At 38.9% G+C, this 21,672-nt stretch overlaps 1 protein-coding gene and 1 long non-coding RNA gene across 3 annotated transcripts; both read right to left on the minus strand.

Moving 5' to 3' along the window:
* Nucleotides 1-403: 403 nt before the first annotated feature.
* LOC113050882 (uncharacterized) lies at nucleotides 404-7,820 on the minus strand. 2 transcript variants are annotated; one of them, XM_026214302.1, is made up of 10 exons: nucleotides 7,729-7,820; nucleotides 7,447-7,620; nucleotides 6,828-6,965; nucleotides 5,774-5,857; nucleotides 4,764-5,254; nucleotides 4,318-4,645; nucleotides 3,395-4,196; nucleotides 3,090-3,299; nucleotides 2,057-2,469; nucleotides 404-1,791 (listed from the first exon to the last, which is right to left on the minus strand). In XM_026214302.1, the coding sequence occupies exons 1-10, from the start codon at nucleotides 7,798-7,800 to the stop codon at nucleotides 520-522; spliced, it is 3,984 nt and encodes a 1,327-aa protein (XP_026070087.1). In that variant the 5' UTR covers nucleotides 7,801-7,820; the 3' UTR covers nucleotides 404-519. The 2 variants fall into 2 exon arrangements, with proteins under 2 accessions (XP_026070087.1, XP_026070088.1); XM_026214303.1 differs by lacking the exon at nucleotides 6,828-6,965.
* An 8,502-nt stretch (nucleotides 7,821-16,322) lies between these two features.
* On the minus strand, nucleotides 16,323-18,217 carry LOC113050883 (uncharacterized). Its single transcript, XR_003276824.1, has 2 exons — nucleotides 17,182-18,217; nucleotides 16,323-17,103 (listed from the first exon to the last, which is right to left on the minus strand). It is a non-coding gene; the product is annotated as an uncharacterized LOC113050883 (long non-coding RNA).
* Between the last annotated feature and the right edge of the window lie 3,455 nt (nucleotides 18,218-21,672).

The raw sequence follows: 21,672 nt of genomic DNA on the forward strand, positions 1-21,672 counted from the left end.
TATTCGACACATTCAAATCTGTCATTTCTAATTAAAAATGAAAATATTCATATGCTGGAAAATGTCTGTGACAAATGACAAATGCAAATTATTTTTTGTAAACACGTTTTATTTTTTCAGTGTACTGATGAAATGGTTATATTAAAGTGCAAATTACAAAAAATCAGTCTTTTGCCAATTATTATTTTATTTTTACAATTATGCCAATAGAACAATAATAAATATTAAACAAATTAAATTTTAAATAAGTTTTAAAACAACTTTAAATCAAAAGGGAAATAAAATGAATTTTTTTTTTAACCTAACAGTAATAAATATAAAATTAAATAAGTTTTCAAACAATAAATTAAAAAGGTAAATAAAACAGTAAATACAGTTTTAAATACAAACACAAATAAGTTAAATAGGTTTTTAAAAAGCAGTAAATAAAATATTAAATAATGTTCAACACAAATATTAACTATAGTGAACTATATTTAAACAACTATATACACACTACAATAAATAAAAATATATACATTATTTGGGAACAGTTCTCCGCATTTCCTCTAACCACTGTTCTTTTGTAACAGTTTCAGACTGTGGGCAGTATACTTTGCCCCTGTACTGGCTATGTCCTGTTGCACTGGTTTTGAAATGTCCGCATTTCTTGCAAGTGTTCGCCTCTACAGTTCTCTTGTAGGGTCTCTTAGGCATGGTTTGGGGATTGGCAGCTGGTTGTGAACTTGTGCCCTGCACAACTGTAGGATGTAACAGTGGCATCCCCTGAACCACTGGCATTCCCTGGACCATCGGGATTCCCTGAACCATTGGCATTCCCTGAACCATTGGCATCCTCTGGACCATTGGCATGCCCTGGACCATTTGCATGCCCTGGACCATTTGCATGCCCTGGACCATTGGCAGTCTTTGAGCCATTGGTATGCCCTGGAACACTGGCACACCCTGAAGCATTGGCACACCCGGGAAACCTGGTGCTGCAGGTATAAGTATATTGGGTACCATCTGCACTGATGCTCCAGGTGCTGATGGCGTAACCAACATAGTAGTCTGTGTTGGTGCCTTGGGTCTGAGAGGAGGTCGCCCAGTAGAGGTGTGCCTCTGTTTTGCCTGACCTGCTGTGCTCTCTGGTAGCTTGTACTGGTGCTGCTCCCCTGATTGTTCTGGCTCAGTCCGTAGGCGTTTGGCAGCCTGGAGAGGTTCCTGAGCTTCAGGGAGGGGCTGAGGCAACTGAATGCCCTGAATCAGCACAGACAGTTCCTGCTTTTTCTGTCTGTTGTTATACCACTGAATCAGGGTATTCTGGTTAACCTCCACCAGCTGCATTGAGGTTCCTCCCATCACCAAGCTGTTGCCCAGTACAAGCTGCCTTATCCTCCTGTAATCCTGGAGGATTAGAGACCATCTCGACAGCGTTCCCTTGCCTTTTCTCTTGGGGCTTGGGTGGGTATTGCAAAGCCTGATGAAGATGGTTTCCACCAGACGGCAACAGTCAGGCCACTGAGCAGGTGCGCTGCTTGCTCCCAGCACACTTCTGATGGTGCTCTCTACTCCTGGGGTTTTAGTGGGCCTCTTTGGTACTCTGAAGCGTCCACTCAGCAGTCTCTTCTGGTGTCTAGCTGCATACACCACCCGTTGCTTGTCCTGGTCAGCCAGGTTCTGCCAAAGTTCAATTATGGTGCTGGCTTCCTGATTGGTCAGGCTAAGGGCTGTGTGACCCCGGAGCTCCACCAGATATTCGGCCAGCTTGTCCACATGTTGGTATCCCGGGACATTTTGGTAGTCAACAGCCTATTAAGAAAACAAGCACAAATAATAATCACATTTGTTAAATGCCTAGTTCCATAACTAGTTCCATTGATGTGTTGCTGTTTAACACAATCTGTATAGTACAAAGCACTAACTAAATAAAACTGATTTGTTGCCTACTAATGACTTTAGTTTAAAATCTGAGCAAAGTCTGGATATAAAGCAGTAGCAAGAAGTATATGTTGATCAATCCTTATTTTAATTTAATATAGTTTATTTGAAAGAAATAGAGAGGAGTGGCACTTACAGTCTCTTCATCGTCATCATCATCCTGACCAGCATCCTCTGGCTCTGAGGAGAGTGGTGAAACAGATGTTTCAGAGGGAAAAGGTGGCACAGCAGTCCCCGAGGGTCCAGGTGATGAAGGAGCAGGTGTAGGATCAGGGACCAGTGAAGGGGATGTGGAACCCAGTACAGCCGTGTCACTGCTGGTGACCACGGTGGAAGAACCCAGTGTCAGAGTGGAGGAGGGAGGTGACAGAACATCCTCGGGATCTGCAATTGTGTGATCCTCGCTGACATCACAGAAGCCCTCATCTTCATCTCGCTCCTCCACATTAAGTTCCTCGATGAGCTCTGCCGTCTCTTCAGAGTCTGGGTTCATGTCCTGCAGTGCCTGACCAGTCTGCTGGAATAGATACTGCACTCCAATGAGCTCACCTGGAATAAAAACAATGAATAGGAATTAAATACAATTGCTGTGCAACATATTTGATACATAAGGCCTTTGTAGTTGTTCATATATTGTTATAGTGTGAGATCATGGAGATCATAGTACAGGAGAAAAAGAAAAAAAAGGCCATAAACCTATAACTGTGGGGCCAAAACAAAGAAATACAATACAATGATGACTGAGAAACATACAAATACAATTACTCAAATGTAATTACTCAAATATTACTACATGTAACTTGACTTTTCTAATCAAGTAAACCAAAGTAACTTCAGTACAGTAAATGGTCACCAAATATTACTAATAATAATCAAGTTATTCTTTCTGAAAATTAACTACTTTCTAATAAAAAAGATTCCACAGCAAAATGACATGTGATTTATGAGATTAAGGTAGACGTTTGTACAATTATACTGAAAGGCCTTTTACTTGAAAGAAAATATCAATCAGATGACAGAGGGCATGTTTCAAGAAAAAAAAAGTTGATCAAGTTGATAGTTTATAGTTCAAAAATACAGATACAAAGTACACTGTATAGGCTTAAATAAAATATTGACTGAGACTACACGGGAATTGCAAGTTAATTAACAATAATAAATTATTTTACCGGTGTAACGTGCAGGGGGACAAAACGTGGGGACCACTTTCCTGCCAAACAGCTTTTCATAATTGCTGTTTACACAGTGAACAAGTTCTCCTGTGTAGCTGCGTAAAGCTGATGGCTCCGATGACATGGAAGCTGCCTCCCGATCCTGGTTCCACCTGTGTAGACCCTCCAACAAATAAATCTGAAAGTTCAGACTGTTTGCACTGGTCCCTGTAAACAGACAACAGTTTTTAGGCAATGTTAAACACACAGACACTTAAATGTTCTTTCTTTGCACATGCAGTGTGTGTTCGACAAATACATACCTGGGATGAAACGGTTAAGGTGTAAATGAAAGGATTCAAGAGAAGTGGAGCCTCTGGCACATCTGTAAGTCTTCAGAAGCACACCTCCTTTGGTTAGGCTCCCGGTCTCAGTATAGAGGGCAACACCAAGAGGGTCTTGGATACACTTGATGTGCTTCTTTTGGACACACCAGATGTGCTCCATCCTTTCTCGATCCAAGAGAGGAACACCCAGAGAGTCATTTCCCTTGCTGCTCAGGAGTTCTGTAAGCAGTTGTTCAAGGAGAAGGATGGTAGTCTCCTCTCCACGGGTCCTCCTCCGGCAATGTAGAGCCAGCTCCTCCCTGGTCAGATGCTTGTTTACATCTTCATCTGTCAGCGCAGGCCAACCCTGGGACATCAACAGCTCTCTCTTTGCTTTGCGAAGGATAGAGACGTCAGCTGCATCCCATTCAAAGATGCATGCTGATAGCCGTGACATGAAAATGGGGTACAACTGATGGGCATCAGTTGTACACCCCAAGGCAATCCTGCGCATAAAATGCCAGATGTCCAAGCGTATCATGAGATCTGGCCAGCCCCTAAACCTGGTTTTCAGCTTGCTCTCGCTCACCTCACTGCAGCACCCACAGTCCACGTACAACACAGAAGGTGGATTTACACCAGCCTGCTGGTATCTTTTCACCAGACCGTCTACCATCATGTCAAGTCCTGCTCCTTCCTGGGCTGTCAGCACACTTATGAGCACCTGACCAAACTCGTTGCCAACAGAGGTAAGCCAGAGTCCCGTTCCCCTCGCTGTCCCAGCCAGCTTCTTGGTGATCTGTAATAAGAGATGATATGAAGCATGCTGTAAATATAAATCAAACATCACACCATGAAAAATACAGATACAGTGCCATGCTGGTATATAAACACCATTAATGAACAAATCCACAACTAACCTTTTTAGTAGAATCCATCTTCAAGACAGAGCCATAGGTGGATGTTATTCTGGCATGGATTTCATCCAGCCTGGTCAGAATGTCTTGGCTGTAAACGGTGAGCAACCACTTGCAGCTTGGCACCACCGTAGGCTCTGGGGGCTCCTGGAAATTTACTGGCATCACCCCGGGTTGATTGAGGAAGTCAACACATTGGGTGGTGTACCGGGCCAGACGATGGAGCCACTGCTCGCTGTGGTTTTCACGCAGCTGCTTTATCACCCTAGTGGGACTATTGCCTAAGCCACGCTCACGCAAGAGCCTGATGACCCGCATATCACAGGCGTACCTTAGGAAAAGCAAAATCCACATATTCATATATTTTAGCTATTTGATTGTAAAGTATTTGCATACACACACACGTGAGGATGGGCTAACAACTGGATGAGGAATGAAAGTGTACTTACTTCCGCGTGAGGATGACCTGAAACTCAGAGCGATGGCCCAGATCTAGCTGTTGCAGGACAGTCTGACTCCAGGACACATGCGAGGCTCTACACTTTGTACAGATAAGGGTTTCTGTGACCATATTGTATGTTCTGTCAATGTCTAGAACCTGCCGTGCCCTTTTGTGCAGACCACCTCCTGTCAGCTGATGTTGTCCGCAGGCTGGATTGGGACAGAGAACCTTAACCCTCCACAGCTTGTATGGCATCCACAGCAGAAGAGTATGACAAAAGAATCTGTCTGGAGCTGGAGCCTGATTGTAAATAAGTGCTGGTTGTGGGGGGTAATACCAGAGCTGGAGGTCATCACGAAGTGCTGGCTTTCCTTTGGATCCAATTTTGAAAAGCCTTTTGCCAATCCACTTGTGATCCTCTGGTGGTATGGTCTCAGACCACAAACGAGGAAGTTGAACTACAGATGGACCTTGCAATAATGCCCCAGAAGGAGCAGTCTGTGATGGAAAAAAAGGCGAAACATTAAGTTTAGTAAGTTCATTTTACTTTTTAATCACTTTAAGAATTTTATTTGTATCCCTGATTACTTTCACATAAAATCATCATTGTATTACATGGTATTACAATGATTATTACGACAATGAAACTGATAACTTTACATTATACACGGAAGTCATCCAAAAAAAGGAACAAAATAATCCTGAAATCCTGTTGAATATGAAATAAAAAAGAATTCTGAGACTTTATAACCAATATCTATTTATTCTGACACATGAATGTTAACATCTATACACTGTTTATCATCAATAAATCAGTATCATGTAAACTCAATTGACATTATGACAATAGTTTGATTGTTGTTGTTTTTTTCAGCATGAATGTGTTTTAAGGAACTACTGGTTATAAAAGTAATATTCAATTTTCATGGCATGTAATCCTTTTTACATCTCCATTAAGTGTCTGGTAAAAGCTGATTTAATTACATTTTTGGACCAACAGAATATGAAATTACTTACAGAGACGATCCTGCATGGCTGAGCGGGATTGGACACATCTGCAGTGGCTCTGGGGACAGGGGTTGGAACTGTAGGATCTGGTGTCTGTACAATCATGAAGTAAAATATAGATTTTGCAAATAGAACATTACAATAACTTAGTCGTCCTAGATTAAATCATACACTACAGTTGCAAAGTTTGAGGCCCAAATGTTTATAAAAGAAACCTATTCTGCTCACCAAGGTTGCATTTGATAAAAAATACAGTTAAAAACTAAAAAGATAGTTAAATTGTGGAACATTACTACAATTTAAAGTTTAAAAATAGGAAATGTAATTTATTTATACGGTGGCAAGAACCAATTTTCAGCATCATTACTCCAGTCTTCAGTGTTACATGATCCTTCAGAAACCATTCTATTGAACATAAACCTTCATTATTAGTTGAAAACGTGAAAATAGCTGATAATAAAACTGCATTACAGTGGTTGCCACACTTATGGTGTTGGGGAAAGCACACAAAGATGAAAATCAAGGGTAAATAATCTTTAATTAACCCACACAAAGGAAGGCAGTAACACATAGACCAAGACAAACTGAACAGACTAAAATTTAAGTAGACAGACCAATGAGGGACAAATGAGTAAATTAACTAGACACAGATTAACTGAATGACATAATCAAGAGGAGACACAAACTAGGTTGAGGAACATGAGGAGAGAAAATACAAAAGTCCATAAATATGACAGGTGGTATTTTTCAGAATTAAGTTTGAAGAACAGCATTTATTTGAAATAGAAATCGTTTGTAACATGATGTTGAATAGAAATCTTTTGTGTCTGAGATTTTTTTATCAATTTAATGCCTCCTTTTTCAATAAAAGTAACACTATCTTAACATCAATAACTTTTGAATAGTAATTTATATGAAATCTATTTATAAAATATATTTTTTTTGTTTATTAATATATGCTTTTCTGTTATTAAAAAATAGTGTAAATAGTTTAATAATTTGTATAGAATGGAACGTGAAACGTGTCTTCATAGAGTACAATATAGATTATGCCATTACTTACAGAGACTGTAGTGCTTGGTCTAGAGGCACTAGACACTGCTGCGCTGGGCTGGTCTTCAGCCTGAGAAGTTCTCCTGGCCAAACTGAGATTTGGCTTTGCTGCAGCAATGTGAGACCCGGTAAATCTTGATTTGGTAAACTAAAAATGTGAGAAGACAGAATGTGTTATAATAGCAAGCATTACTATTTGTGTTAATATTACAATTTTAAGTAAATGCAGCATTTACTTGCAGGAAAAAAAAGAGCTTTAACACATGAGAAGTATTGAGAGAGATGCCATGAGGGACATGAGTCTAGCTCAGTGACCTTCAACAAAGGCAGAGCTCAGTTAGAGACAAAGAGGACAATCAAAGAGTAGAGCCCAGAGATGAAAGGGAGAAAGCAGGAAGGTTACAATCTTCATTTATTCTTGACCATGTGACTTAAACCAAAGCTGAGATATTCAAACCGACCAATCAGCAGACAACAGTTGCCCCCATTGTACAAGAGGTGTGAAAATTAGCAGGTCTCAACCAGCATCTCATAGAATTCTTGCTTTTTCTTTTTTTCTTCTTACTTTCTGAACTTCCTCGAATTTGAACTGAGCTCATACTTCAGTGCTACAAAAAAGCAATTCTTACCAATGAAAATTGTGTTGCAACTCTTGCTTCCACAGGTGCAGTTGGCTGGGGCTGGGGCAGGGGATGAGGCTGGAGGTCAGGCTGACTCTGCTCCATGACCTTCTTTGCTGTTTCAGCAGCATGAGGTTGTTCCACCACCTTTTGTGCTGGTCCAGTAACGTTTGACGCAGTGGGCTGCTTAACACAACCAAAAAAAATTAATAAAAAATACATATAACAATTCAGAAAGAAAACATTTCAGTAAATAATATTAACAAAAAATACTTGCTACATTAATGTTACCTTTAGAGTGTGAAAACCACAGATGCATTTCAGCACACCTCCAAGCAAGGTTGTTTGGCCACGAGACAGCATCGGACATTTCTCAATCTGTAAGTATTACAACAAATGTAATGCACAATACAAGTGAGTATAAAGCATAAAATACTTTATTAAATTAATATATTAATTCATTCACTGATTAATGTCTAGGACACAAGTCAAGCTTATCTTACATATAATGTTAGAGCTGGTATCTCTCTTTAAAGGAGAGAGATACAAGAGAGGAACATTTCACACCTTCAGACCACCTATTCATTCACTGTCCCTTCCCCCTCTCAAATCTCTGAGTCTCCCAGTACACAAAAGGTCTTTGATGTAACTTTTCATTAACAGTATGACATAAATCTCAAAATACCTGCAACATTACATAAACATAACACAACCATCACATTACACCATACCAATGAATGGGACCAGGTAAATGTTTGTAATGGAGCCTAATCTGTTGTTCTCTTATGCAAATACATTAAACAACTATACTAATAATGTTCGATTATGCAAGTCAACAAACACTTAAGTGTTTTTTTTCTCTCTATCATGCAAAGGTAACAAACACTCACTCACCCTTTGATAAATCTCGTACCACTTTTTCTGTCTAGGAGCAGGCCTGTTACCTTCATTTGATGGCCACATTCCTGTGCTGGCAAACTTTTTTAAACGCGAAATCCATTCAGCGTCCGACATAGCTTTATGTGATTTTTGTTGTTTGCCAGACATTTTTATTGACTTTGATGAAACAGTTTTGAAAGAACAATTAAAACAGTTAAAATTACACTAATAATAAAAAAATTGAATACAAAATTTTTTTTGCAATTAGATGATAATTTCTTAACTGTTGTCGTCGTCGGTAATATCGCAGTATTTAGTTTTAAAATGAAGTTTCGCTGTCCTCCGTAAAAATGATGCTGAGCTCCGCGGCAATGATACTCGTCGTAGGTCACGAACTTCGGTAATGAACTTTTTTGACCCTTGACACACCTCCTGAGGACGATGTCATTCTTTCGTACACTCTCGGCACGTTTCGGCAACTTGATTGACACCTGACTAGAAGCGCTGACCCCTCCACCTAGCGGTGATACGCGGAAACGTGCCGCCGGCATCCCCTTGCTCTCTGATTGGCCAAATGTCACGAATGTCAAGAGAATGTTATGAATTGCGCTTTTTGATTGGCTGGAAATGTTAAGGCGCTTCGACGCGATTGGTCCAAATGTCATAGCGCTTCGATGCGATTGGCTGCGCAGTTCGACATTGCTCAACATTTCTGAAATTATGTCGGACTATCCTTCGTCAGCTAGCGCTCGAAATCCAATGGGGTTTCCCCGCACAGGTTCGAATCCTGTTCGTGACGATATTTATTTCTGCGAAACATCTACTATTAGTTTTATTTAACAATTTAAACCACGCCAAACGGTCGAACAAACTGTGAATATGTTTATTAACTTTATTTCTTACCAAAAAAATGACAATATTCAGCTGTACAAACATGTGGTTTCATTTATTTCCCTGTTTAATATGTTAATATTGGGTGAGTTGTTTTTCAATTTTGGGGGGTGTTCCGACCGACATAAAGTTGGTTCGACGTTTGACGTTGGATGTTAGACAGATATTCAGACGAGAAAAAAATCAATAAATTCTTAATGGATGAGTGTAATTGTATAAAACATGGCTTATCTGAAAAGCAATAGAACGTAGAACTGAACACACATCGCAGTTTAAATTCTCCTCGATTTGTTGCAACCGCTAATATATAATATAGAACTGGATTACTCATGACGTCATTAAAGTGAAGCCGCCGCGCCGCCATATTGGTAGTCCCTAGTGTGCGAAAAAATTCCATTGAATTAATAGGAATTTGTATGATTTTAATGAGAAAACATCACCTAACAAGTCAGTGTTTATAAATATGAAGTATCACTGTACATTATTACAATGCGAACACCCTAGGCATGTAAATGGTTATTTTTTAAATGTCGGGAATTTCCCCTACTTATTAAAAAGCTACTTTCATTACAGTAGTGAGCATCATGAACATGATAAACATCAGACAGACACGACCTCAACATATACAACAAACTACAAAGTGTTCGTTCTGAAATCTGAATTTATTGAGAGAAATAACTGACTATATACAGTACGGATTTAAGAAATAAATACAAAGTTTTTTTCCCAGATAGTGTTTTTTTTTTATTTCATTATAGAGAAATATTAACAACAAAATTGTATAATTCATTGTAATATATTAAAATCCGTTTCTGATACTAATACGTTCGTTTAATAATTCCTGATTAACTTTGTTCATAAAGAAATAAGCCATGTTTGTGTTTGATCGGTTACCTGTCTCGTCAGCGCGCAGCAGACACACCCACCAACACGATTTAAATATATCGCTTATCCTGTCCCCAAAGACCGTAAACACTGCAGATAAAATCTGAAGTAAACATTACTTTATTACACATAACATAAAAACGAGTCCCGTTCGACTGATCAGCTTCAAATCGAGTTATTTTAGGACAGCGGTTTGAATGTAACTCAATAGAGCTCGGGCGTTGACGTCATGGAATGGTGCATTGTGGGTAACGGCGGCCATTTTAGAGGCATCGCAAAGCAGGTTTGTAATAAGATAATAGCCAGTCTCCAGAAAAAGTTATAGAATGTGACAAAAAAAGTTGCCTATACCTATACGGACAAACTTAATAATGAAGCCAAACAACGCTAATTAAAAAAAAAAGAGGTTGTAGGCGGAATCGATCCCTATGAACACATGAAAGTTTACCAAGCCTCAGTTTCCCTGATAATTTATCCTACCGGGTCTGTGGAGTGAGCGCTTACACCTCCGATCAATTTAAAAATGTCACTTTCACTTTTTAAAAAGTCACTGGAGGCTCACCTGCAGATCATAAATGGATCTGCAAATTAAACGTGGAGAAAACAATCTTTTTCACTAAGGAAATGTTAACATTAACCAAGCATCAGTGGTGACACACACACACACACACACTTATCAGATTCTGCGAGCTATGAAGCTTGTCTATGCGGGTTTGTTACACTTCAGGAGTAATTACTCACCTATCATACTTGCAAAAATCCACTGTTTTCCTCCGGTAGTTCTGTAATCCGGTATAATATTGACGAACATTCACCTCAGACACAACCCACCATTCACCAAAAGAGTCATTCTACGAAACGGGTGCCCTTTGATGAGATGCATAAGGCACAAACATGTCCCAAAATGTGTTTACAAAGCTTAAATGTATTCATTCAAGTGTTCTTGTTAACATGATATATGATAAAAATATATTTTTTAAAGAATAACATACTATTTTAATCATTTTGTTTTAGTTCATAGCCAAGTTCACATGTCCGTGTTGACCAACATGACATTTTCATCTAAAATATCACCAAATAAGTTATGTATTTTTTTTAAACATTTATTATTTTCAGGATTTTGTGCATGTCCCTTTTCACATAAGATATATTTTATTCAAAATAAACCTTATTTTTTGTAAATATTTTGTTATTTGTGTGCGTCCCTCAGTTTTACTTACCACCCCGTCACACTAACTTGTTTTATCTATAAATAATGTACTGTTGCTTTAAATGACATCAGAGGGCGGAAGTGACATCATTGTAGCCTTCTTTGCCGCCAAGAAAAAAAGCAGGCAAGTACTGACATTCCTCTGCAATCTTTATTTGTTGATTTTTCATGTTAGGAAGGTTCCGTCAAGCTTAAACCAACCACCCCGTCAGGCAAAATAGAAAGGGAAAACTGATTTTTATTTTTTATTTTACATTGTTAATGCAAAAATATATATATTTCAGATAGAATGCATGTATGCTAGGTGAGGAACTTGACCACATGGGAGATCTGCGGCCATTTTGGGCTGAAATTTACCACCCTGTCACATACCACCCCATCACATGTTTTATTATGACGTGGTGGTAGGGGATGTGACGGGTTGGTTCTGCTTCCCATTTGAATGTGTGGAAATCAAGGATTCTAATATAGGCTAATCATTTTTTTTTCTTCTGTTAACTTAACCCTGTTTTGTTCATTCACTCACTCACTATATCACTCAAACACTTATTACTCACTATGTCTTACACTCACTCAATCTATTTAACTCACTCACTGTCACTCAATCACTATCCCTATCACTCACTCAAAAAAATCCTTTACCGGGAAGTTAGTTGCATGTGCTCCACGCAAAACCAGCTAAGATGTCAGTGCTTCACCACACAGCATTTCTCTTTTAACAAAACACTCCAAAAGGTTCCAACAGAAGCAATTGCTTGGGATAGTGAAGATCTCATTGGGAAGTGGTGCTTGCTTAAATATGATAATGATCTTTATCCTGGGATCATCATGGAAACAGATGAAACACATGCCCTTGTAAAGTGTATGCACCGTGTTGGAGCCAATAGGTTCTTCTGGCCTCCAAGAGATGACTTCCTCTGGTATCTCTTCGATGATGTGCTTGAAATCATTCAAACACCACAGCCTGTGACATCCCGCCACATGGAAATACAGAGGGATGTGTGGATGCGACTCTCCCTGTCACTGATATGATGCTCTTTTTTTTTTTTTCAGAGCATCACCAATGTTTTCCATTAAATCTCTAAGTTTAATGTTTCCCTCCCCAGTTGTATAAAGTTTAAAACAAGCATATCATATAGATAAACGCATTGTTCATACCACCCTGTCACAGTGAACCACTCCGTGACATCAGTTACCACCCCGTCACAGGGTCATTTTGTTACAATTGTATGTAAAATAAGTGAAATTTTACAAAAATTAATGTTGAATGATGTTGTTGTTGTTTGAACTAATCAAATAAATGTAACTTTATTGGTATTTTTTAAGTGTATTCGTTTTTTTAGTACAAACAATGAGGCCATTGAAATGTCAAATTCATTTTTCAAGATAAAAAAACTAAGAATAAAAAAAAAATGATTAACTTACAGACTTTCTATTAATGGCTTCCAAAAAAGGGACATTTTACTATTAGGAAAACGTTAGATTTAAAAAATAAATTTCTTGTTTTACTACTCTACTGGCATACATATTGTCCGTGATGGGGTGGTACAAGAAAGACTCCCTTGCCTGAATAAAAAGCATAATATTATTAAGGATTTTGTGCCTGAGGTGGGAAAATATGTTTTTTGGAGGATTAACATATCTGTAAAGTTGTAAGAAAAAGAAAAAAAAGTTTGTTCTTCATGAAAATTTGGAAAACTGCAACATGGAAATGGCACCCGTTTCGTAGAATGACTCAAAACAAGACGCTTAACTTCCTATTTTGAAGTTCGTTCCAGTTTTTTTTTTTTTTTTATACAAGTTGTTCAAATTTGTTAAATACAGTCAGCACAAAAATATCAAAAAGCAAATTAAGTTCAGGATTGGGTCAAAAGAAAATGTTTAAACAAAAAATACAGACACTAAACTGACTCCCTTACTGGCCAAAAACTAGAGAAAACGTAATGTGTTTGTGTCTGAGTTTGTGTGTGTGTATGTGAGAGAGAGAGAGAGACCATACACAACATGTCTCACCATAACTATGTATTATAATATTATCGAAGGTGATGGTTTCCCTCCGTACAGTGGCGACCCAAGCCATCTGACGCCTCTTGGTGATTTCAGACACCTTGTGTTTTTTTTCCAAGTAGGAAAATGTTGAAAACTAATATGATTCACGAGGCGTTTGCCCTGTCGATCATGAAACCGATTACAGCAGTTCACAATACAGCAATACTGAACCATTTTCCAAAAAATAATCAAAATTAATGACCAAATGACCAACGTTACCTAATGCCTACTATACAGTACATCTACTTCTGTACCGCGATTCCCACAATGCATTGCGACGTGACGCAACGATCCCGACCTCTATGGTGCTCTCTGCTGGTAGGGATTAGTAAGATGGCGGATCGAACACTTCCGGTGGCTTCACTGCCTGTTGGCAGCAAGGGGCAAGGAACTCGACCGGAAGTTGAAGTCGGGTGGGGGCTGCCATCTTTTAGCAGAACTTCACTTGCGTTAGCATTCCCATTGACTCCCATTCATTTTGGCGTCACTTTGACAGCGAATAACTTTACATCTGAGGCGTTTAAAGACTCTGTTTGTCCATTATTTATTTCTAAAGATACACAACAATGTATAAAGGGCTCCATTACCTTCTATGTTACATTATGGCCCCGTATAAACAGTTTTTGTAAAAAATAGGCTAACGATTGCATCATAACCACTCGACTCTCTGTAGCATTACCGTACAGACAGGAGGAGAAGCTCGCAGGCAATTAACTTAATATGGCGTACTGGCGTTATATTTTAAAACACTATTCAAAATAATTAATCAGAATACTTACTCCTGCTCACTCACGACAAAGAACTCCCCGCTCAAGCTCGCCGTCTCTGCAAGATTAACGATGGCAGTTTGCACGTACAGCTACTAGAAGATTTACATCTGCAAGACAGGTTGCTGACGTCGTCAAGCTTCGTTTGAGTCTGCGCGTCAGAAACGGAAGTGCTAAAAAACGCTAAAACTGGGCTTCATTTGTCTCAACTGAGTTCCAGTGGGGTCGCTGTGTCAATTTCTTTTACTGTCTATGGTTGGCAGTTTAGAACGCGATGAGCGATCCAGTTATATATATAGATCAGTGGTTGCAACACATAAAGTATTCAGCAGCAGCGCCCTAGCACTTAGGCCATCTAGGGGTGTCTACAAAGTACATGACAATGAAAAAACGAAAATGTTTCCCATCGGAATGTTATTTCATAGTTAACAAATCAAGAACAATTTGTGCACCCAAGGTCTCTGAAAGAAATAAAGACAAACACTTATAGTTCTCACTTGAATTTAAATAAGAAATATTGTAAACAATGTGTTTGATAGTGGTTATTATTATATTATTACTATTAATTTTTTTCTCAATTGCTAAAACCCAATTTCTGAAACCTTGCTCCATTTTCCGAAAACACTGAACACAAAACCTCTGATTCCTCTTGCAAAATGAAACTTTCACCTCAAAACAGTTTTACCTGTGTTCAAAATCAAACACTGCTCTCAAATCATAAACAAATTGATCAAAATGATATACACTATCAAGCAGTCCGTAAACAATACAGCAACAAATAGAAAATACATTGTTTAGATTAAAAACGCATCTCTTTCACCAAGCATTCGAATAATGTATCTCTTAAATTGTGACTGCAGATGTATCCGATCAAATGCGCATTCTTATTCTTTAGCTTAAACTAATTAGTTTTACTTTGTTGGAACAGCAGCTATGCTAATGATGGTTCTATTTGTTTCTATGCTTTGCTACGGGATTGACATCCCTTGGTAACTAGGATTTACACCAGCTCCAGTCTGGATCCAGAACATCTGAGAAGAGATGATGCCGACCCCTCAGAGGACCTCAGATGATGCTAACCCTGAATCAACAAACGGAACTAACAAATATTGCTACAAGTGTGAATGAATCATATAATATAACTGTAAAGTTGCTTTGTAACAATTTATATTGTAAAAAGCGCCATACAAATAAACTTGAATTGAATTGAATTTTTCAAAACATAGTTCTCAGGGAGAAGTAAATTTTTAATCTCAAAACAAAGTAAAAAATTTTCTGTCAATTTGTCTTTTGATGAATGAAAACACATTGTATCATAGTCTACTCTGCTTTGCTCTTTGCTTGTTGTTGTTGTTGTTTTTTTTTTGTTGTTTTTTTTGGGGGGGGGGGTTCTTTCTCCTTCTACCCCTATTTATACAGTACTGTACCCTGCATCTCATAGACTTGTCCTTGGTCTCTGTGAAATTGTAATTATTGTTCAAAATCTATAGACTTTTCAACCATTCAAAATCTATAGATCAGTCAGTACTGTTCCCAAATGAAAAGCACAATGTTCAGGGCCAAACAATTTGTTCATTGTACAGTATACAGCCTACAATGTACTGTAATATAAAATCAAAAATCAAAGGAGTAAACGTGATGATCAATGTGCTTCTTGTCTTTGTGCTGGGTCAGGCCAGAGCACTTCATCGATGTCACAAGCAATATTGTCCCTTCTGAGGCAACGGGGGAAGAAGCCTCTTGCGTGCCGTATCCAGCCCTGACATGATTCCTCACCTAGCAATCCATGGCTTGCAGCAGATTTACTCTTGTATAGGGTTGTCTCATAAACCTTACATCTCCAATCGTATTCAGGAAAGGCGAGTATGGAGGGAGGTACAGGTTCATAAACTGGGTTGTTTTTTTTTTTACGGTGGATTTTACTTGTACTGTGTGCGTGAAGTAACACATCTTCCCTGAGGGTTCATAAGCTGTGTCATTTTAAAACCAACAAACATTGTGAAAAGATGATTTGGCTGGAATGGAAAAATCAGTACTTTTCTTTACCATCATGTAATGTGTTTAAATCTGTGTCATTGTAAATAATGTTGAAAACTTTACTAGGTTGAGAAATCAAACATCACTTCCCCCTCGGGCTACATACATCTATTTTCTAAAGAATTTAACATGTGACTGCAGGTTACTGCATAAAACTCTGAATATTAAATACATGTTTTTTTATTCCATTTGATATGATCACAAAATCTCTGTTTGCTGAGGCAAAACAAATAAATAAAATAAAATGAAAATACTCTAAATAGTAATTTTGTAACATTCTTGATAGATTAAACAAACAAACAAACAAAAAAAAAACACATGAAAGTGACATGACATACAGCCTAGTATGGTGACCCATACTCAGAATTTGTGCTCTGCATTTAACCCATCAAAAGTGCACACAGCAGTGAACAAACACCTGTAGCAGAGGGTAGCCATCTATGCTGTGGTGCCCAGGGAGCAGTTCAGTCGTGGCATTGCCAGCCCGAGACTAGAAACCCATAACCTAAAGGTTAGGAGTCTAACTCTCTAACCACTAGGCTTCCCCATTGGCTAACAACATGACTGCCCCATACAAATTTCCTCAAAACATAATTTTAGCATGTTATGAAGGTGATTGGCTATACCGATTAAAGGGAACTATGCTTGTGTAAAAACAACATTTTCACTTCCTTGTTCTATTACAAAAATTCACTAAATGGAAAATGCTGATGAGCATGCTTTTGTCTGGAACAAACTCTCAAACCACAGTCCATTTAATTTACTTTTTCCACTTTTACTTATAACACTACTTGAGGCCTCTGGGGTCGTTTTTGTGAATAAATTGTTTTTTAAAACTGCTTCCTTTTTCAATCAATCTGTCAAGCTTGTAAAGGTTCGACCTGTAGGTCCTGCAGGAGGCCCAGGATTCGGTACACTGGGAGTGCTGCCATGAGCTTCTGCTTTTACCTGTAAGAGATAAAAATACACACTCATTTATATGTGCTCAAACTGTTCATGCCCTCTAAGCAGTAATTTGGCACTCACGTGGGTGTTGTTTATTTGATTGATTTTAGTCAGCACTTCTGGGTTGGGCTCACTGAAAATCATACGGAACCTTTGATACAGTAGATGCAAGAAAGTGCTGGTTATTGTCATCATTGTAATCAGCTGTGAAGGCCTACTCTCCGATCTTCTGAAGGTCCCCTGTTCTCCAAATATCCTTTTGCAGACTTTGAAGAGAGATGCATATCTGAAAAAAAAAACACTATAATAATAAAGAACAAATCAAAACCTTCTAGATAAGATGCATGTAAGTAATATCATCCATAATAAACTGTCACCCTCGATTGAGTCAGATGATGTCTCCAGTTTGTATCAGGCTGCCCAATTCGTCCCACATTGATATGGTAATACTTCTGGTCCTGTCAGTTACTTTACATGAACGCACTTCGTGTCCATCTTTTGTCTTAGATACTCGACCAGACACATTTTGTTAAAAAAGCACATAGATGGATCATGATTGAAATGTGCATTAGGTGAGCTCTTTCTGGGAATTAGTTATTTCCATTAATCGTAATAATTAAAGGTTATTTACACATAAAAACAACTCATAACTGGCCTATTAAAACTAATTTACAAAAACAACTCTATAGCTCTCTCCAGAATTGTTCACTTATTCACATGGCGACATATCAGCAAGTATTGAACGACATAAAGTGAGCCATTTCGAATGCTGACTGGAGAACTGCACAAGTCGATTCAGTTTCGATTCGTGAACAATTTTGTTTAGAACCCTTAGAACAGGACGGGTTTGTGAACAAGCTTAACCGAATCACAGAAAATATAAAACTCATAAGTACGCTTTGTTCTCTATATTTTCTCTTTAAATACAAGGTTTGTATGATATTGTGTTACGTCCATAGGGACATAAGTGATTTTTTTCTTTTGATTACATTAACCATTGGGTTTACTGTGTGTGTATGCAGGGACGAACTGGGACTAAAAAACAGCCCTGGACTTTGACTAGGCCCGGCCCAAAGCAATCGGCTTGCGTAAACTCGACAACAACAACAATAACGCCAGGCATGAGTGTCACAAGACTTTAATTGTGGCTCATGATACTATACCATCCAAATTACAGCAATAGCACTGATGTTGACTAGATGTTGAGCTGGAGTGGGTGTCTTTTTCTGCTCTTGGTCTAAACTCAACCTGAATAAACAAACGATGGAATTGATTATTCCATGCGGTCTTAAAATGAATGTATTACTTAATTATCTTATTCTATAATATAATATATTTTAAAATACACCATTACAAATGTAACTTCTGTATTCAAAACTGGAAACCAGCTAGATAAAAAGTTTTTAAGCATTAACTGTAATGTTACCAACATTTTTAAAAGTAAAAGCACAACATATTTTTAATATTAGCTACTGGATGTGTCATTTTACAGCTAAGATGTTGAAGTTTAGCTGTTTTAACTACTGTAATCATGTTTCTGCATAAAGGCGCGCGTACACGGTGCGATTTTTGCTGTCGTACGAGTTCGCATGCGATTGTGTGGAAATCGCGTATTCTCGTATGGTCGCGGCTCGTATCATTTGCGATGAATTACGAGCCGAGCAGAGTGGCTTACGAGCACTTCCCGACCTCCCGATCATTTTTAAACATGTCTAAAAAGTTTGTGAGCTATCGGTTTGAATTCGTGCCATTTGTGCGGTTGAACGAGCCGATTTGTTTATTTATCTGAAGTTGACCAATCACGAACTAGGAAAACCACAGAAGAAGAAAGACGAAGACGGCAGCGCCACGGTGAATGTGGACTATTGACCAGGAGGATAAACTCACTGAAGTCTGACAGGAACAGCGAGCACTGTATGAGGTTTCTAGCAATGTGTTCCAATGCCTTTTTAGTTCTCTCTCTCTCTCCCTCTCTCGCTCACACACACATATGTAGTTTACAGGGACTCTCCATAAACGTAACGGTATTCTACTTTAGATCCCCATACACTACCTCTATCCATCACGAAAAAATGCATGTTTAAAATTTCTATTAAACACCGTATAGTATTTTTTAAAGCCATTTGGTTTACGAGGGCATAGGAATTGTCCTCGCAAACCATGTTTACATTTTAATACCCATTTCAGATATTTATAAACCATATACAAGAACACACACACAGGGTAACCAAACGTCCTGGTTTCCTATTGCTGAAAAATAACCTGTACATTTAGGAAACAGTCACGGCTCGTATCAATATTTTATTTGCAGTTATGAGAGCGGGAGAACAGTTGGATTGGATATGTGTGCTCTCTTATCACTCTCGCGGTACTTTAATGTCATACAGTGATCCTTCTGTGCGTGCAGTGGTGCTTCAAGTCGAACGCGTCTATCAACTTCGTGCGATTGCTTCTGGAATTCGCAGGTTGTAAAATCGTGTTGTATATCATCTCTTCCGTACGATTTTCAGATAAAGTCACTCGTGCCGTGTGCGTGGACATACGATCTTCCGACCATCCGAATTCGCACCGTGTACGCCCGCCTTAACTGTCTGGCTCACTTCACTGCTGCTTATATTTTACTGCGAGGTGCTGCTGCTGGAAAATATTGCTATATATTTCAGTTCGTTTGGGATATTTAGCGGCTTCAGTTTTTTACCCGTGTCCACGTTATGCATATTGTTTGTTCGTTTATTCCTACTCTTCCACTTTTTTCTCCTTACTTGGCGGCCATGGCCAGTGCAGCTGGCATCCAACTTACATTGCTGCCACCTACAGTACTGGAGTGTAAAACAGATTAGTGGGCAAAAAAAAAAAACAGGTGATGACTGCATGCTTGGCGGGTGGTGGGCCGGCCCGCCGGCCGTCCTGGAGTACCGGCCGTTCTGTGATTCTCCAGATCACACAGATGGCCAGTCCGCCCCTGTGTGTATGTGTGTAGTTTGTGATCTTGTTTCTTTCACTCCTCCTTCCTCTCTCTGCTTGGCAGGCTAATGAGTGCCACCTGACTCCTGTTTAGCTCATTAGCTGGAGTATAAAGGAACCTCCAAGAGCTGCAGTCCAGTGTGAGAGGCTGAGGTGTTCCATCCTTGCAACTGCCATCTTCTAGTTCCAGTGTTTGGATTTTAAGCTCTTGTCTACTTAAGTGATTGTTGATTGCTTCACCTATAGTGTTAAAGTGAAGTTATTGAGAGTTGCAGAGTGTCTGTCATTTTTAGTGTAACTGCTTAAGTGGAAGTGGAATATTTTTCTTGTAGGGAGGAGGATGTCATTTATTTTAGAAACTACCCTTTTTTTCTCCTGTTTTTGAGTTAGAGAGGAAGTCAGGGAAGTATCTCTGTGCTTTTTCTTTCTCTTTTTGTTTGGTAGGTAAGTTAACACTGAAAACCTTAGTCAGAGGAAACTTTTTGTTTATTGTTTTGGCCTTTCCCCTCCTGAAGCCTTATATATTTTTCCATTCTGTTAAATAAAATACCTCTGGTTGTTTGCTCAAACTGTTGTTACTGAGCTTTCTTGTGTGTCAGCCCTGGAACTTGGAGACGGCAGTTCTCTCAGTCTCTCTCCACCGTTTATTTGTTACCCCCCTTTTCACCCCTAGATCTCTGTTTTTAAAGGGGTACGTAACAAGTGGGGGCTCATCCGCCCGTTATTTTATTTTTAAGACTGCGTTGATTCGGTGAGTACAATTACTCTTTTCTCTTAAACATCTAGTTCTCACTGTCTTTGCTTTAGAGGGAGAGAGAGAGTCTCTGTGGACGTAGAAATGGAGTTTGATTTGTTGGCGTTTACTCTGTCTCCCTCCACGGAGATCTTTCAGAAATGTAGAAAAAAAGATCTAATTTTTAATTTATTTTTTAATTTTAATTTTAAAATCCGTACTACAGCATTACAGTCTGCGGAGGTGAGCAGGAAACCTATTCCAGCTACACGCTCGAGATCTCCCTCTGTTTCTTCTCCTCCTACACCTGTAATCTCACACACAAGGAGTGCTCAGGAATTTGATGTCAGCAAATACATCAAGCTTGTGCCTCCCTTCCGCGAGTCAGAGGTTGATGCCTACTTTGTCGCTTTTGAACGCATCGCAGGAAAACTTAAATGGCCGAGTGATATGTGGGCATTATTGCTGCAGTGTAGCTGTACAGGTAAAGCTCAAGAGATCTGCGTGTCGTGGTCAATTGAGCAGTCTCTTGATTATAATATCCTTAAAACTGCTGTTCTCAGGGGCTATGAACTAGTTCCTGAAGCATATCGCCAAAAGTTTAGAGTCCATGCAAAGTCAGAGAGACAGACGCATGTAGAATTTGCGGAGAGAAAAGAGTAATGTTTGAAAAATGGTGTCTCTCCAGTAAGGCCACTACTTTTGAGCAATGGCAAGAATTGATCTTACTGGAGGACTTTAAAACTTGTCTTCCCGAAGGTGTTGTCGTTCATTTAAATGAACAAAAGTAAATTCGTTGTTGAATGCTGCTGTATTAGCAGATGAGTTTGTTTTGACGCACCACAATGTGTTTCCGTCTGCCCGATTCTCAAACA

The sequence above is a fragment of the Carassius auratus genome, chromosome 31 (genome assembly GCF_003368295.1).
Source record: "Carassius auratus strain Wakin chromosome 31, ASM336829v1, whole genome shotgun sequence".
In the NCBI taxonomy this organism is placed as follows: domain Eukaryota; kingdom Metazoa; phylum Chordata; class Actinopteri; order Cypriniformes; family Cyprinidae; genus Carassius; species Carassius auratus.

What these genes read in the sequence shown, in the direction of transcription:
- LOC113050882 (XM_026214302.1), bottom strand. Translation starts at nt 7,800, where the DNA reads ATGCTGTCTCGTGGCCAAACAACCTTGCTTGGAGGTGTGCTGAAATGC. An exon ending in GACCAAGCACTACAGTCTCT is followed by an intron (nt 5,858 to 6,827) that starts GTAAGTAATGGC and finishes ATGATTGTACAG; the next exon opens with ACACCAGATCCTACAGTTCC. An exon ending in TCCCCCTGCACGTTACACCG is followed by an intron (nt 2,470 to 3,089) that starts GTAAAATAATTT and finishes TTTTTATTCCAG; the next exon opens with GTGAGCTCATTGGAGTGCAG.